At 31.9% G+C, this 14,406-nt stretch overlaps 1 protein-coding gene across 1 annotated transcript; it reads left to right on the top strand.

The window, feature by feature from the left end:
• Positions 1-2,889: 2,889 nt before the first annotated feature.
• LOC121123135 (glutathione S-transferase) lies at positions 2,890-5,328 on the top strand. The gene is made up of 4 exons (XM_040718249.2): positions 2,890-4,292; positions 4,380-4,539; positions 4,611-4,774; positions 4,839-5,328. Exons 1-4 carry the CDS (start codon positions 4,254-4,256, stop codon positions 5,127-5,129), a joined length of 654 nt encoding a protein of 217 aa, XP_040574183.1. The 5' UTR covers positions 2,890-4,253; the 3' UTR covers positions 5,130-5,328.
• The last annotated feature ends 9,078 nt before the right edge of the window (positions 5,329-14,406 follow it).

Below are 14,406 nucleotides of genomic sequence, written 5' to 3'. Positions count from 1 at the left end.
CTACGTCATTTGAGTCCATGAAGTGTTATTATAGTTCAATGCCTCCTTCAAGGTAAAAACATACCTGGCATTAAAAATAGAAAATGTATGACTAGGACGACGTATTATTATACAAATGGTTATCATTCATGATTTGCTTGCTTATTATATTCTTCAGGCCTAGCTGTAAGTGAAGAAAATAAAAAAAATATAGGACCGTAGGACTGAAAGATGAAGTATTGGATCTCTGGAACTTGAAAGATAAAAAAAGATCGATAGAGAGAAAGAAAAAAAAGAAGAAACTAAAGGGAGGGAGACTGATTACGAAATCAGTTCTAAGACTGTTCAAGCACTACTTATCAGCTATTAGAATATGAATTTTCAGGCAAACAACACCCATAGTTAGATATAAAAGAAAATATTATCTTCAATTAAAAAATGTTTATATCATTTGTGTATGTGCATAGTCTTTTCCTATAGTAAAGGGTTTCAATAGGAATTTAACTTTTAACTTAAGAAATAGAACCTCCTTGTTCTAATGGCTGGCCTATGAATAATGATATATAACTAATTTGACTGACTTTGATCCAATAAATTTCCATTATAAGATTTTCTTTCGATTTTTCAGTCTTTTTTTCAAAAATGGAATGACAAAATATACTCCATTTAGCTATTAGTAGGATATGTTCGGAGCTGAACCAAATTTAATATGTTTAAAAAATCGACTATTAAATCAAAATAATATTATATTTTGATGATTTATAAGAATATTAACAAAATTCATTGGGTGATCATGTCAATCATTGTAGACAAACCAAAAAGCTGAGGAAAATTACAGAGTCTATTTTCATGTTTTGTGTGAAATATCATCATAAACGTCTAAAAATAAAAGAGGTTATAGAATACGTTTTGTATGATCAAATGAGTCAACATTTTACCTGACTATTATTTAGTGAAGCACGCCCAAAGGGAAGAATGGTATTCATTGATTAGTAGACAATAATGAGAGTGTAAATTTTTATGTAGAGAGCGATTGCAGTAAGGCAATGTTAGAAATAATAAAAAATAAATAAGGTTATAGAATACTTTAAGTACGTTAGAATGGTAAACATTTTACAATCTATTATTTAGATAAGCACTCCTAAAATAAATAAAAAATGTATATAGGAATCAATTATTTTATGAGATATACATAAAAAAATATGTGAAAAGTATGGAGCGTAGTAAGTTTATGCACTTCTACGAATTGTGATTATCCCTTTTATGGAACAATCACCGAGATTAATAGCTATCGGTCTTGGAGAGTTGTGAGTACAACCAACACTTAGCTGTGATTCCTATTTTGAACTTACAACATGGATGGATGCCAGAAGAGTGAAGTTGCATGAGGTTGCTTGTGCTGTGGGCATCTCGAGTTGTAACCCTATTTCCATTAATTTTACTACCACAACTGCTGAGGTGGGAACTGGTGCATTGTCGTGATGGAAGATGACTTTTTTGTGGGACAATCAAAGGGATTTTTCTCGATGAGTATTATTCCTTGCGAATCTAAAAGACAGTCTTTCAGGCCAATTCCTCAATTCAAACGAATGCCACACTGAAATAAATAGGACGATCTGACTGAGAGTTGGTGTGTGTTCTTTCAAGAGATGCTAATAATTAAACATAACCTCGATACGGGCAACTATCGGCATTTATCAGACTTTGCAAAGACTTTTCAAACGACCCTCTGATATAAGTAATTATTTTGCGGTGTTGATAATTTTAGGAGCTAAGCCTCTTTTAAAATTATGAAAACTAGTAACGACTCTGTTTAAGAGTTAAATTGAATTATTGAGCTAAGTAGATATAAATTGAAATATTAGTTGAGGGGAACCTTGTGACGCAGAAAAACGGAACAATACTATTTTTTCTAATTTATTCTGTGTAAAGAACAGTACGTGAACATTTCAAAAGTTGGTCAAATTAAATTGTGGTTCAACTACACCCATAAACACACTTATTCTTTATTACTACACATCGCCAATAATTATTACTTTTTTCAACATCTCCCAACATTAAAATTGATATTTAAGCTAAATTTGTATGACGTGTTGTGTGAAATTGGTCCTTAATACCACTTATGGTTTTGAACTGTATCTAAAATATGAAATATTGACTCGATATCAATTCTACAAGCTGAGTTATTGCTAAAAAAGTATATTACCTATCAATTTTGTCTTCTCGCTCGCTCTTCTGTCATTGTAGGGGCCGCTGATTTATTGAAAATAAATTGAAATATTATAAAATATGCTATTAACTACCATAAAAATATTTTTAATTTTTTATACCCTTGAGGAAATTGTTGGTTCTGTGTTTTTTTGTTTTTATGTTATTGTAAATTTACTGTGGTGAAAGTGAAAATTATGATTAATTTATACACAATCATTTCGTTTGTAACCATTTTGCATAAATTATTTATAATGCAGAGGTGGGATGGAGGGAGTATAATTAAGGAATTTTTCTTTTATCTTGAAAATTAAATTTTTGAAATTTTTGAGAAAAGACATGAATTTTTAAAATTTTTAAAAAAAGGCATGAAATTTTTAAAACTTTGAGAAAAGACATGAATTTTAGAATTTTTTTGAGAAAAGACATGAATTTTTGAAATTTTATGAGAAAACACATGATTTTTTGAAATTTTTTTCGAAAAAATTTAACATTTAAAAATTTTTTCAGAGGAAAATAGTATTTGAAATTTATCAAAAATAAATTAATGTTTAAATTAATTAATCAAAAATAAAATATAAAACACAAACCCTCCTTCCAAAAAAAAAAAAAAATACAGAGTGCAACAAGGGAATTTTCTACGCCATAAAATTAATTATTTTTCCCTTATTAAGGTTTCATGTAACATGAGTCAAAATGAGGCATGATGTGGAGGAAATGGTTTGGAAAAGAGATGAAACATTTCTCAATTCCCTGGAGGATAAGATCCAACATCATCAATGCGCGACTTGGCTGACAAGTTCAACACTGGAGAAGATCACCATCAGGAGGGAAATTCATGATGATTTGTCGGGACTCCAAAAAATTTACACCGACAGGATGAAGGCCTTAAAGCTTGAGAGATACAAAAAAAGTCCTTAATCACTTGAAGAGGGATCTGCCAACTGTGAAGATCTTCTTATCTGAGAAGATCTTCATAGTCAACCAGGTTTTGAACCACAGAAACGACGAAATTATAACAGCATCACCTGAGGAAGTCCAGGTCACATTCAAGACAAAACAACCGGCCAAAACAATGTGCTTGGTAGTTGTGGCCCCGGATGGTAAGAATATGGATTCCTCCTTCTGCAAGTATAATGAGACAATCGAGGCGGATGCATACTGTAAGGTCCTGAGGTGGAAAATCTTACACTAGCTGAAGGCTAACTATCCTGAAAACAACTATGTGTGGACCCAAAACAGTTACCCAAGGCATACAGATTTGAAGGCACATAATTTTTGCAAAGATCACATTTCTAGGACAAGACCTTCTGGCCTTCTTCCTCTCCAGATCTCAATCCCCTCGACTTCAGTGTGTAGAACGTCTAAGAGAGTTAGGTTATGAAGACATCACATGGTAATGTGCAGGAGCTCAGGCCAGTATCAAGAAGCAATGTGCCAACATGTTGTCCGATCATACTATGGCAACCTACGCCAAGTTCCGCCCTTGTATGGAGGCTATGGTAGAGGCGGTATTGAATAATTCATTCCAAGATTGATTGCTAAAAGTGTTTTTCATTATACTTTTCGAATAAAAAGTTATTAAGGTTTTGGTTTTGCTTCTTGATCGCAGAAAATGTATCTGGTGCACTCTGTCATCTTAGAGAGGCCCCTATAATATCTTTCTTGTATTTTTAAGACTGCTTGTTTATCCATACTTATAGCAATGTCATTAAGCAATCAAAACAAAGTAAAATCCTATTTGTTTATACTTTATTCAATGTTTGTATCTGTACAATGTAAATACATGATAAAATGGAATGCGGTGAACTTCCAATTGAAGAGATAGCCCCCTATTAAGCGTTAAAAAAACGGGGGGAAAACTGTTTGGAGGAGTCTATGTAGTGAATATTTATACACGCAGATATAGGCATCGCGATTATTCTACCACATAAATATCAAAGGCTTGCGTCTACATTTTCTATGAGTGTGTGATTATTTTCAAAAAATATCAGCAAGAGTATTTTTGTTATCATTACTGTTTTGATATTCAATAAGTCATCATCCTTATTCTTTAATATTAAATCATGCCAAAAGCTTTGTTTGCCTATTGGGATACTCGTGGAGTAAGTATACTACACTTTTAACAATTATTTTTTAAGCTAGGGTGGATATTACAAACTTATCATTTATCCTTATTCACTATTTTCTAGTTGGCCCAACCCATTCGTTTATTACTGGAACACACTGGAGAAGACTATGAAGAAAAGAAATATTCCCTTGGACCCGCTCCACATTTTGACAATTCTTCCTGGTTAACAGTCAAACAAAGTATTGGTCTTGACTTTCCTAATTTGCCGTACTACATTAATGGTTAGTTTCCTTTGATTTTTTTAATGTTCATTCCTTACAAATTCATTTCAACTTATTCGGACATATTTTAGGTGACGTTAAATTGACACAATCTAATGCCATTATACGCCATATTGCGCGGAAAAATGATTTATGCGGAAAAACGGAAAACGAGAAAGTGAAAGTTGATCTCTTGGCAGAGCAAGCGATGGATTTCCGCAATGGCTTTGCTCGTCTTTGTTACAATCCCAATTTTGTAAATGGATTCCATCTCTCGTGTTTTACTTTAAATAATAACATTTACCATATGTATCCCTTAGGAAAGTTTGAAGGATGAATATCTAAAGTCAATTCAAGACAAACTAAAGGAGTTCTCAAACTTTATTGGAAAGAGTTCGTGGTTTACGGGGGAATCTATTACTTTTGCGGACTTTATCATATACGAATTGCTTGATCAACATCGACTCCTATCATCTAAACTTCTTGACCCATTTCAAAACTTGAGAGACTTTTTGGACCGCTTTGAGAAATTGCCCAAGATAGCTAAGTATATGAAGTCTGAGCGCTTCATCCACCGTCCCATCAATAATAAGATGGCTGCATTCAAATGATGGAAAGAAGGAATGAGATCCTCTTCTTATATATATTTATATATATATTTACTTTTTTAATAAACAAATAATGACAAGAAAATTAATTAGAAATGAAAAGTGTTATGTTCATTACATTTACTGGGGAGGATTTTGTTCTTCTTAACGGGGAACTATTTGTTTGATGTTACTATTTTGAATAATAATGATAATGAATTGATGTTGGACCTTGCAGTATAAATCAATCAGCCTCTTTTTAGGGCTCCAATAATGAGATAAAATGAACACCTCAAGAGAGGCTCTTATTTAGAACTCTTTCCTTGAAAAAGAAGATATCCGTGTTGCAACAATGAATAGATTCATTCACGATGAGTAGAGAATTTGAATATTTAAATAATAACTAGTATTTATTTTGTTGATTTTGTACGAGGCGGGGTAATATATTGACGTTGTGACATTAATTATTATGTTTATTATGGCTATTACGTCATTATCTTTACATTGAAATGGTAAATATTATTTATTAAAATAATGTTGCATATTTGGTACTCACATAAAAAATAGAAATATTCAAAAAATACAAAATAGAACCTTAATTCTTGGATTCTTATTCACATAGTGATCACTCATATTTGAAATATTCTACAAGTAGCTATGAACCAGTCGTGGAGAAATATCGTACCATTATTAAAGCCGACTGAAAAGATTTGACTATTTAATATCTGGAATATAAAATATCTGCCAAACTCCCTGACCAGCATCCTTGAGATATCTTCCTTAGCTTGGACTGGGCTATTCAGGAAGTGCTGGATTTGATTCCTCCTTTCAAGCCGGCCAGGAGGTCAATATTGGCGCCTTGTTGGAATAAAAGACTCGAGTCTCTTAAAATCGATGTACACAGGGTAAAGGGGGTCAATGCCTTCGGGATGCTCTGGCAAATAATACCAAGGTATATACAAATCATTAACAAAGTCGAGATGTCTAAGCTAGTGTGAATATTGTAGCTGATATGGTAGTATTGGTTGATGACTCAAGGGGGGTTTGATTGGTAAAGTCTAAAACAACTGCCACTTCAGGATTTCTCTGTGATGTTAATGTAACGATGGCCGATGCCTCTTGAACAAACGTCCAAATACCTTTAATCTCGTCACCTCACTGGGGGTGAACTGGATTCTGATCCTGACCTTGTTCGGGATGCATTTTAAATGACATTGCTAAAGGATAATGATGATTTGGATGATGTTATCAGGTTGGAAAAGCTAAAATCTTCTCTGTATTTCTTTCAATTATTTAGGACGGTGGTCCTGATGGAATTTTCCATTTTGTACTAAAAAATATGCCAATGAAAATGCTGGAATATCTTGCTTTCTCTTTGTATGCTCTGTACGATTGATTGAGATTCCACTGTTTATCAAAAGATGAGAACAATCGTGCACAAACTAGGAAAAAAATTGTTAGCTGATCCAAAGTCTTTTCGACAATAACTTTTTCAAGGTTTATTCTCAAAACCTTCAACAGGTTTTTTTTCCCATTGAATCTTCAACAACAACTGCCTCTATATCTGTACCTCTACAGTTAATCGATCTACGGACTTATCTCTTGCCCATGTGACTGACCTCCTTAAAGAGACTCATAAATAGCCTCGTTTACGGCAAGGAATATACTCTTGCTGTGAGTTTTGACTGTATTGCACGCCTTGATAATATTTCCTTTGGGGTTGCTTTAGCAGAACTCCTAGCTCAGGGTTTGGATCTTTCTATCTACATTTGATAAGACAATATCCTGAAAAAGAGAATTGTGATCACTACTCTTGGAGGAACTACGAAGAAAGTGCACCCAACCAGGGGTAGTTCATAGGGGAGAGTGCTGTCCCCTATTATGTGAAGTTTCAGGATATCTAGGTAAAGGGTTTTCGGCTATGCTGATGATGTACCCCTCATCATTGTTTGACTTGATCTTCAAAGTATGGCTCATACTATTATCAAGCTCTCTTACTATAAATCAATGGGGTATATGAAGGGTAAAACTTTTAACCCCTCCAAAACAATGGTCAAAGTCTTAATACATAAAAGGAAACATTTACTTTAACCTAAGTCATGCCTTTTTATGAAAGGCCAACAAATATAATACTGTCAAGATATACAAGATAGAACCTCTTGTTTAAATTTTACCCTTGAAAAATTAAAAATAATCAAAGGTGTGTGAATAGATAGGATTTACTTCACTTCGACTTAATCAGTGCATTTGAAAAATTAAAGGAAGATGAAAAAAAAAATATATAAATTGGCCCATTGTGTCTCCAGGGTTCGAAGGGATAAGTTAAGTTTATCTGTCTATGTGTTGTCAACCCCTAATAACTCTCAGTAATGTTCCAGCAAGTAAGTAATACTTTGAAGTAAATGCAATTATAGTTTTCTATTCTATTTGCTTCAATTATATGTATAATAAACTACATGTTATTTTTCATTGATGTGGTTAGGAACAAAAATCATTTTATAATCTTTTTTCTCTCTGAGAAATAATGAAAAATAAAACGTTCTTATAGGTTTTTTCTACTAACATTATTCTTTATTATATGATATATATATATATAAAATTTGGTATTTAAAAAACAAAAAAAATACTACATCATTATAGTAAAATTTGACACATCTGGAGTAATTTTTATTTTACCCTCATAGAAATTCTTATTTTTCTTTTGAATCTACATTCAGTATGCTCCAGAGTTAATAGATATGTTGGTATTAAGGGTGTACTTATACATCGGTAAGGACCAGAATCTGCAAGAATCAACCACTTTTGAAGTATCGGAATTGGCTCAATAATAACGATTTCAACGATACTTGTAATTACTTAATTATACGCATTATATGCCTTTTGTAATTTCTGATTTCATTCATATTTCAAAAAATAAAGCAAAAAAAGGAAGTAGGGACCAAAGTATAGAATAGTTAAGTTTAAGACTAAAAAAATTATTTTAACATTTAATAAGTGCAATAACAAAAAGTTGCATAGAAAAACTGAGGTTTGTCCATTAAAAATTAAAGGATATTAAGTAGTGGTGGGAATATATATGAGCCAAGCAGGAATAAATTTTCTCCTGGTTACAAAGAAAAACGAAATTTTTAAATAGTTTTGCTCTTCAATTATTTAAATTAATTAGAATCTTAATTACATTTATGTATTTTCTCGTCAAGACCTCATTAATAAAAAGTAAAATATTAAAAAAAGGATATTATTTTGTTATGTAATTCCTTAATTCATAATATTAATGAGGTATTAGAATTTTCATCAGAACTAACTGAAATTTAGGTATTCTGCATGCTTAGTTAATATACAATTCACTTTTTATCTTGATAATGCCTTTTTTTTTGGCCACTTTTAATTGAGGTTTAGTGAATTTTATGAAACGTTTTGAAACTAGGTCAATTCATTGTTTTTTCTTTGAAATTCCATCCTTTTTTTTTCTTCAATGTGAGTACTGAGGGAAAAAAAAGTAATTCAAATGACGTAATTATTATAATCGTTTAACTCTTTATCATTTAATTAAATACGTTTTTTTTTGTGGTTTCTTTTTTTAGACAGCTCACTCACCGCGTTTTAAAAGTTAATGTTATAATGAGAGTGGAAAAACAAATGTATAATTGTATAAAAACTATTAATAGAACAACTAATTGGAATAGGGAATCGCAGAATCAAATACTCGTTCAGGAATTGGAATTTACATCGGTATAAATGGTGAACTTCCAACTTTTCTACTTCTATGCTTATCTATCAGTGGTATTAAATATTAATTCCCTTTTTACAAGTTGAAAAAAAAATAATATAAAATATTTCTTTCAAGATACAGGAAACAAAAATGTGAATTTATGACTCTAATCTTTTAAGCTTATGAAATATCCTAATAATATAATTTATGTTTAAAAAATGCACAATAACTATGGAGAAACCAATTGAACACCAACTGAACTTAAAAAAACGTATTCTTAGTATTTTTGGTTGTTGCGGCAATTTTCATTTCAAGATATTAAGTTTTGGTAAATACAATGAATGGTGACTCATATCTGAAATCGTACCGAACGTTGCAAAACGTGTAAGATTAATGTACAGTACTGTTGTATCTGTTAGACTGGGAAGGAAGTCCTGTAAGATCATTTGAACTACATGTCGACAATTGAAGTTATGACGTTATAACTAGACATTGTTTTGTTTATTCAAAAATACGATTTGATGTAAACTGTTAGCAGTGGTATAAATAATGTCAGAATCGGTCAGGGGAATTTTTTGGAGAAGTCCCATCACTAGTAAAAACTACAATTTATTACATAAATTATGGTTAGCACTTTGAGTTCAACCCTCCATTAGTGAAATGGGAGATTATATATGTACTCCAAGATTTATAAAAATGCTTCTTCTTTATTCGAATATAAATTCATCGTCAATACTTTTCAGTATGCACTAGATCTATGCAATATAATTATATCAAATACTTTACATATCTCAATAATGCCTTGGTACAGATTTATAAATAAAATTAGCTATTTTTCATCGTGTTTTAGCCAATTGAATCTCCTATAAATTTTTTCCTTTGTTTTTCCTTTTAATTTCTTGGATTGTTCATTTTTTTTAATGTGACGATTAAGGCAAAAAACAGTAGCTACGTCATTATAATAATGTAGCAATTATTTTATATACCAGGTGGTATATTGAAATCTGAACAATTACTAAATTAATAATTAATGAAGTTTGAGTGATTGAAAATATTTCATAATTCGATAAATTACAGTATAAACAATGAATTAAAGAACAAACTTGAGCTCTTTAGCTGACTTACATAACTAGAACATGACATTTGAATGTGATCAAACAATTTACATTTGCGTACTAAAAGAAAATGGGTATTTCTAAAACCACTGTCAATGCCACCAGCAAGTCTAAAACGACAGAGAGAAAGAAGTGCTCCGTCAAAAAGGCCAAACTTGATCAAAAATAGTTAAAGAGAATAGGTCTTTTTTAACACTTTTGATCCCCCTTAAAGCCCTAATGCTAGCCACATTGAATATAACCTTTGGGTGTATGTCGAGGGGAAGGCCTGTAGAGTCTGGCATCCGAACAATGAGGCCAGCAAAGTCATTGTCAGCAAGTACTGGGACGCCATGCAAGAAGACAACATCCTCAACAGGTACTAGGCCTTTCACCACAGCCTACAATCTATCTATTCCACTAAGAGAGGCTACATTAATGATTAAGAGCGATCAGACACACATGTATCCATAGTATAAATTTTGTTAAAATTTTATTGTTAATAAATAACACAATGCAATAATATTTTTACACGCAGACTGAAACCCCCATTTATTATTGTTATTTAAGCCGTAAAACACGAATATGGCCATTAAAACTTTCAATTCATGAAGGTGTGGCCTTTAAAACTTCTAAAAAAAATAAAGTTCTTAAGGTATAACTAAGATTCAGTGCTATATTTCGACATGAAAAAACGATATATACAGGGAGCAGGGATCAAATTGTCCCCAAAAATGTTTCTACAAAAAACAACACAAAATATACATTTCTTAACTTTTTTGATTGAAAATCAAAACTATGACGAGCATATAGGTATAGAGTAGCCATTCATTCGATGTAATCACCGTTGGCATCAATAACAGCCTCAATACGGCCTCTGAACTGGCTGCAGGCTCTTCTGACCATCTCATTGTCCATGTTGCCGTATACCTCCTTGATGAAGTCCATCAGGCTGGCATTGGTGCTATGGGGATGTCTGTTGGTATGTCTCTCGACATAGCCCCAGCCAAAATAGTCCAAAGGATTAAGGTCGGGAGAGTTAGGAGGCCACAAATCCTTGGTTACGACGTCATAAAAGTTCTCGGTTAACCACTGCATGGAGATTTTGGACACATGGCAGGGTGCTGAGTCCTGTTGCCACATCCAGGGTCTGTCTCCGGCCACCCCTTGGATCCAGGGCAGAACCACCTTCTCCATAACATCCCGGTAGACCTCTGTATTGACAAAGTCGGTGTCCCTGACCTTCCTGTTGGCGCTCTCCTCCTTGGGTGCCCTATTTATGGTAGCATCAACATCCCAGGTGTCCTCTAGCTTCTTACGGATACGCTGAACAGTCCGTAAATTCACTCCTAAGGTTGAAGCAATCGTTGAATTGGAGATTTCACCTCCATTATTAACCAATGCCATGACTACGGCGGACCTCGAAAGCTCCTCGTTCCACTTATAGCTCTTTATCTCCTCATATGATGACGGCATGATGCTAACTGAACTACGTATCGTCAGCTGACAAAAATAGTTTTCCTATTTGGTAACCGGTTTTTTATTCGATAATGTCGTCTTCAAATTATCAAGGTTTAAAGTAGGCGACACTTTGATCCCCGCTCCCTGTATACGAAAATCAAAGTAAATAATAAATTTATAAAAACATTTCAGTATAATAGTATTTTGAAAATTTTAATTGATATTTGACACGTGCAAAAATGGATAAAATTGCAAGAATATGATATAAGATTTATATGACATAATTTTTTCATTGTTCATCATGCTAATAAAGACGTTTTATTTTCCTTGTTTCTTTCCTTGTCACTTCAATAACTGCGTTATTAATAGAATGTCCACTAACAGAGGCTTAATTATAGGATATTCACTAACGGAGGGTTAATTATTGGATGCTTCAAATTTTGCTAGTTCATATACGAATATTATTTATGTGCTTTTGATGCCATGGATTTTGTAAATGAGGAATTAAACATTTTCTACATTACATTCTTTATCAAATTTTTATTTTTCAATAATCTTTCGAATTCCATATAAAATACTTATGGTGCTTGATGTACTGATAACGAATTTGTAATTAGTTTTTTCATAAAAATCTGATTTTGAGACTTTTTAAGATTATTTTTACCCTTTTATAGGGTTACGTTTACTTTGGACAATCTAAAAAATTAATAACTTTCATGTAAATTAATTTATTCTTTGTACAAATTGTATGCTTATTAAGATATGTAATTATAATTTATATAGCTTATAGAACCGTATCCTTTTTATGAAATTTTATATCACAAAATCAATTAAATCACAAGCAAAACTGTCGCATCTGCTACTCGGAAACCCCAATATTTATTAATAAAAAGCCTCTCCATCCTCATCATGTAACTGTTTGGTACGGTTTATGGTTTAGCAGGATCGATAGCCCTTACTTTTTAGAAAATGAGGCTTTAGCAACAGTCATGGTGAATAGATGGCACTATTGAGAGATGATTAATGATTTTTATCGCCGGAATTGGATGGTATTGATCCGAACAACATTTACTTTCAACAAGGTGGTGCTACGTGCCACTCAAGCAATGAAACTATTGTTCTTTCATGGCAAAAATTTCAGGACCCTATTACCTCTGGAAGAGGTGATCACAATATGGCACCGAGATCTTGTGATTCAACACCTTGAGTCTTCTTCCTTTGGAGCCACGTGAAAGATAGGATCTAGGCCAACAGCCAAGTGTCACTTTAAGACCTCAAATATAGAATTCGTGGAGTCATTGAGGGCATACAACAGTTACTTAGCGATTTTCTTTTACAATGAAATTAACCTCCAATCTCAAACAATGCAATTTTCTTTGAATATCAAAATCACACCTCTTCTTGGAAGACCCTTACATATAAACTAGTAAGAGGAGCTATGATCATTATTATTTCATTCTTTATGAAGAAAAATATCATAATTGATAATCATTGATCATGTAGAAATAAGTAACCTGTAATTATTTATTGATTATTTTACTAAGTTTTAGAAACGTGTAAAGTTGTATCGTGAAGAAGTTTGAAATAAATTATTATTTATTCATATTAAATCCAGGATCACTGATAATAGTGTTAAAAATGTATTAAGTAACGAAGAGGATTCGAGTTTTTTTGCATGACTTCTTTGTAATTATGGAACTACACCACGCAACAGCATTTTGGCCCTCAGGCTGAAAACCATATTATAATTGTTATTTTAAACCGTAAAACATGAATATGTCCATTAAAATTTTGAACGGATATCGGTTAGGTCTTTAAAGCTTTAAAAAAAATCAAGTTAATAGAAAATAACTATGATTCAGTGCCATATTTCGACATGAAAGAACTAAATAGATGAAAATAAAAGTACATGTAAATTGATACAAACATTTGGGCATTTGAAAAAGGAATTATTCAATACTTTATCTTGATTACTATTTATAAAAAAAAGAGTATAACCACCCAAAAATCAAGTAAAATCAAGGACCTTTCCTTGAAGGTAATCTGTTTTTTATTTTTATCTTTTTCCTGTGCTGTATATCTGAGGTAAAGATATAGAATAGATCTTATAATTCAATTTTAAAGAAGGTTGATTTTGATTATTTTTTGGCCATTTAAGCTTTTAATATTTATTTATAAATTTAAATAAATACATTGGTTAGACTGTGTGAATATAAATTACAATAATATTCTGGAAAAAAAGGCATCCCTAATAAGCTAAGTTAATCAAATATTTTGAATAATTGAAAAAAAAGTTAATTTAATCCCCTTATATCTAAATTACAATTAACTATTGTTGTCAAAATCATAATAAACGATTCATTTTCTTTTTTTGGAATATTATTGTAATAAAAATTTATCAAATTGATCAAAAATCAATCAAAATGGAATTTGGTATTTTATACAAGTCGCATAATTCATTCTTATTCTGAACTTTTTCTAATTTTAATACTGAAATAACCAAGATCCTAATTTTCTACAATATTCAACTCCATATCGTGAAACATCCAAATTTTGTTAAATTTATGGAAATTTACGCTAGAAAATTATTCTGTCTTGCTTTACCATCACCAAGTCAATAGATTATCAAAGTAAAGAAGTGGTATTCAAGATAAAGAAAGAACTTGATTTTTCTTTTATTGGACGATACTACAGACACACGCTATCCATGACTTCAGTGTTAGTTGGTCCTTCGATGGTTAATTTTTGGGTTGTCCTTATCTCATAAATTTGGAAAATGTTACACTCGGGAGTGGTGACAATCTCTCTTTCAATGATTTAATGGTGTTTTGTTGAATAAACTTTATTTTTGACACAAACATGTGGATCATTCTTCATTCTTGTACTGAATTGAAGTGACTGGGGTAATATTCGATTTTTTTTTTCAGATCAAAAATCTAATTTTCTAAAAAAAAATATTCATATCAGAGATGATAGTGTTTGTAATTTAGAAGGAAGCGGGACAAAGGGTTTCTATTTTGTTCAGACTATAAGT

Source organism: Lepeophtheirus salmonis, chromosome 8 (assembly GCF_016086655.4).
Source record: "Lepeophtheirus salmonis chromosome 8, UVic_Lsal_1.4, whole genome shotgun sequence".
NCBI lineage: Eukaryota > Metazoa > Arthropoda > Copepoda > Siphonostomatoida > Caligidae > Lepeophtheirus > Lepeophtheirus salmonis.
This window is presented reverse-complemented; position numbering and strand designations above follow the sequence as displayed.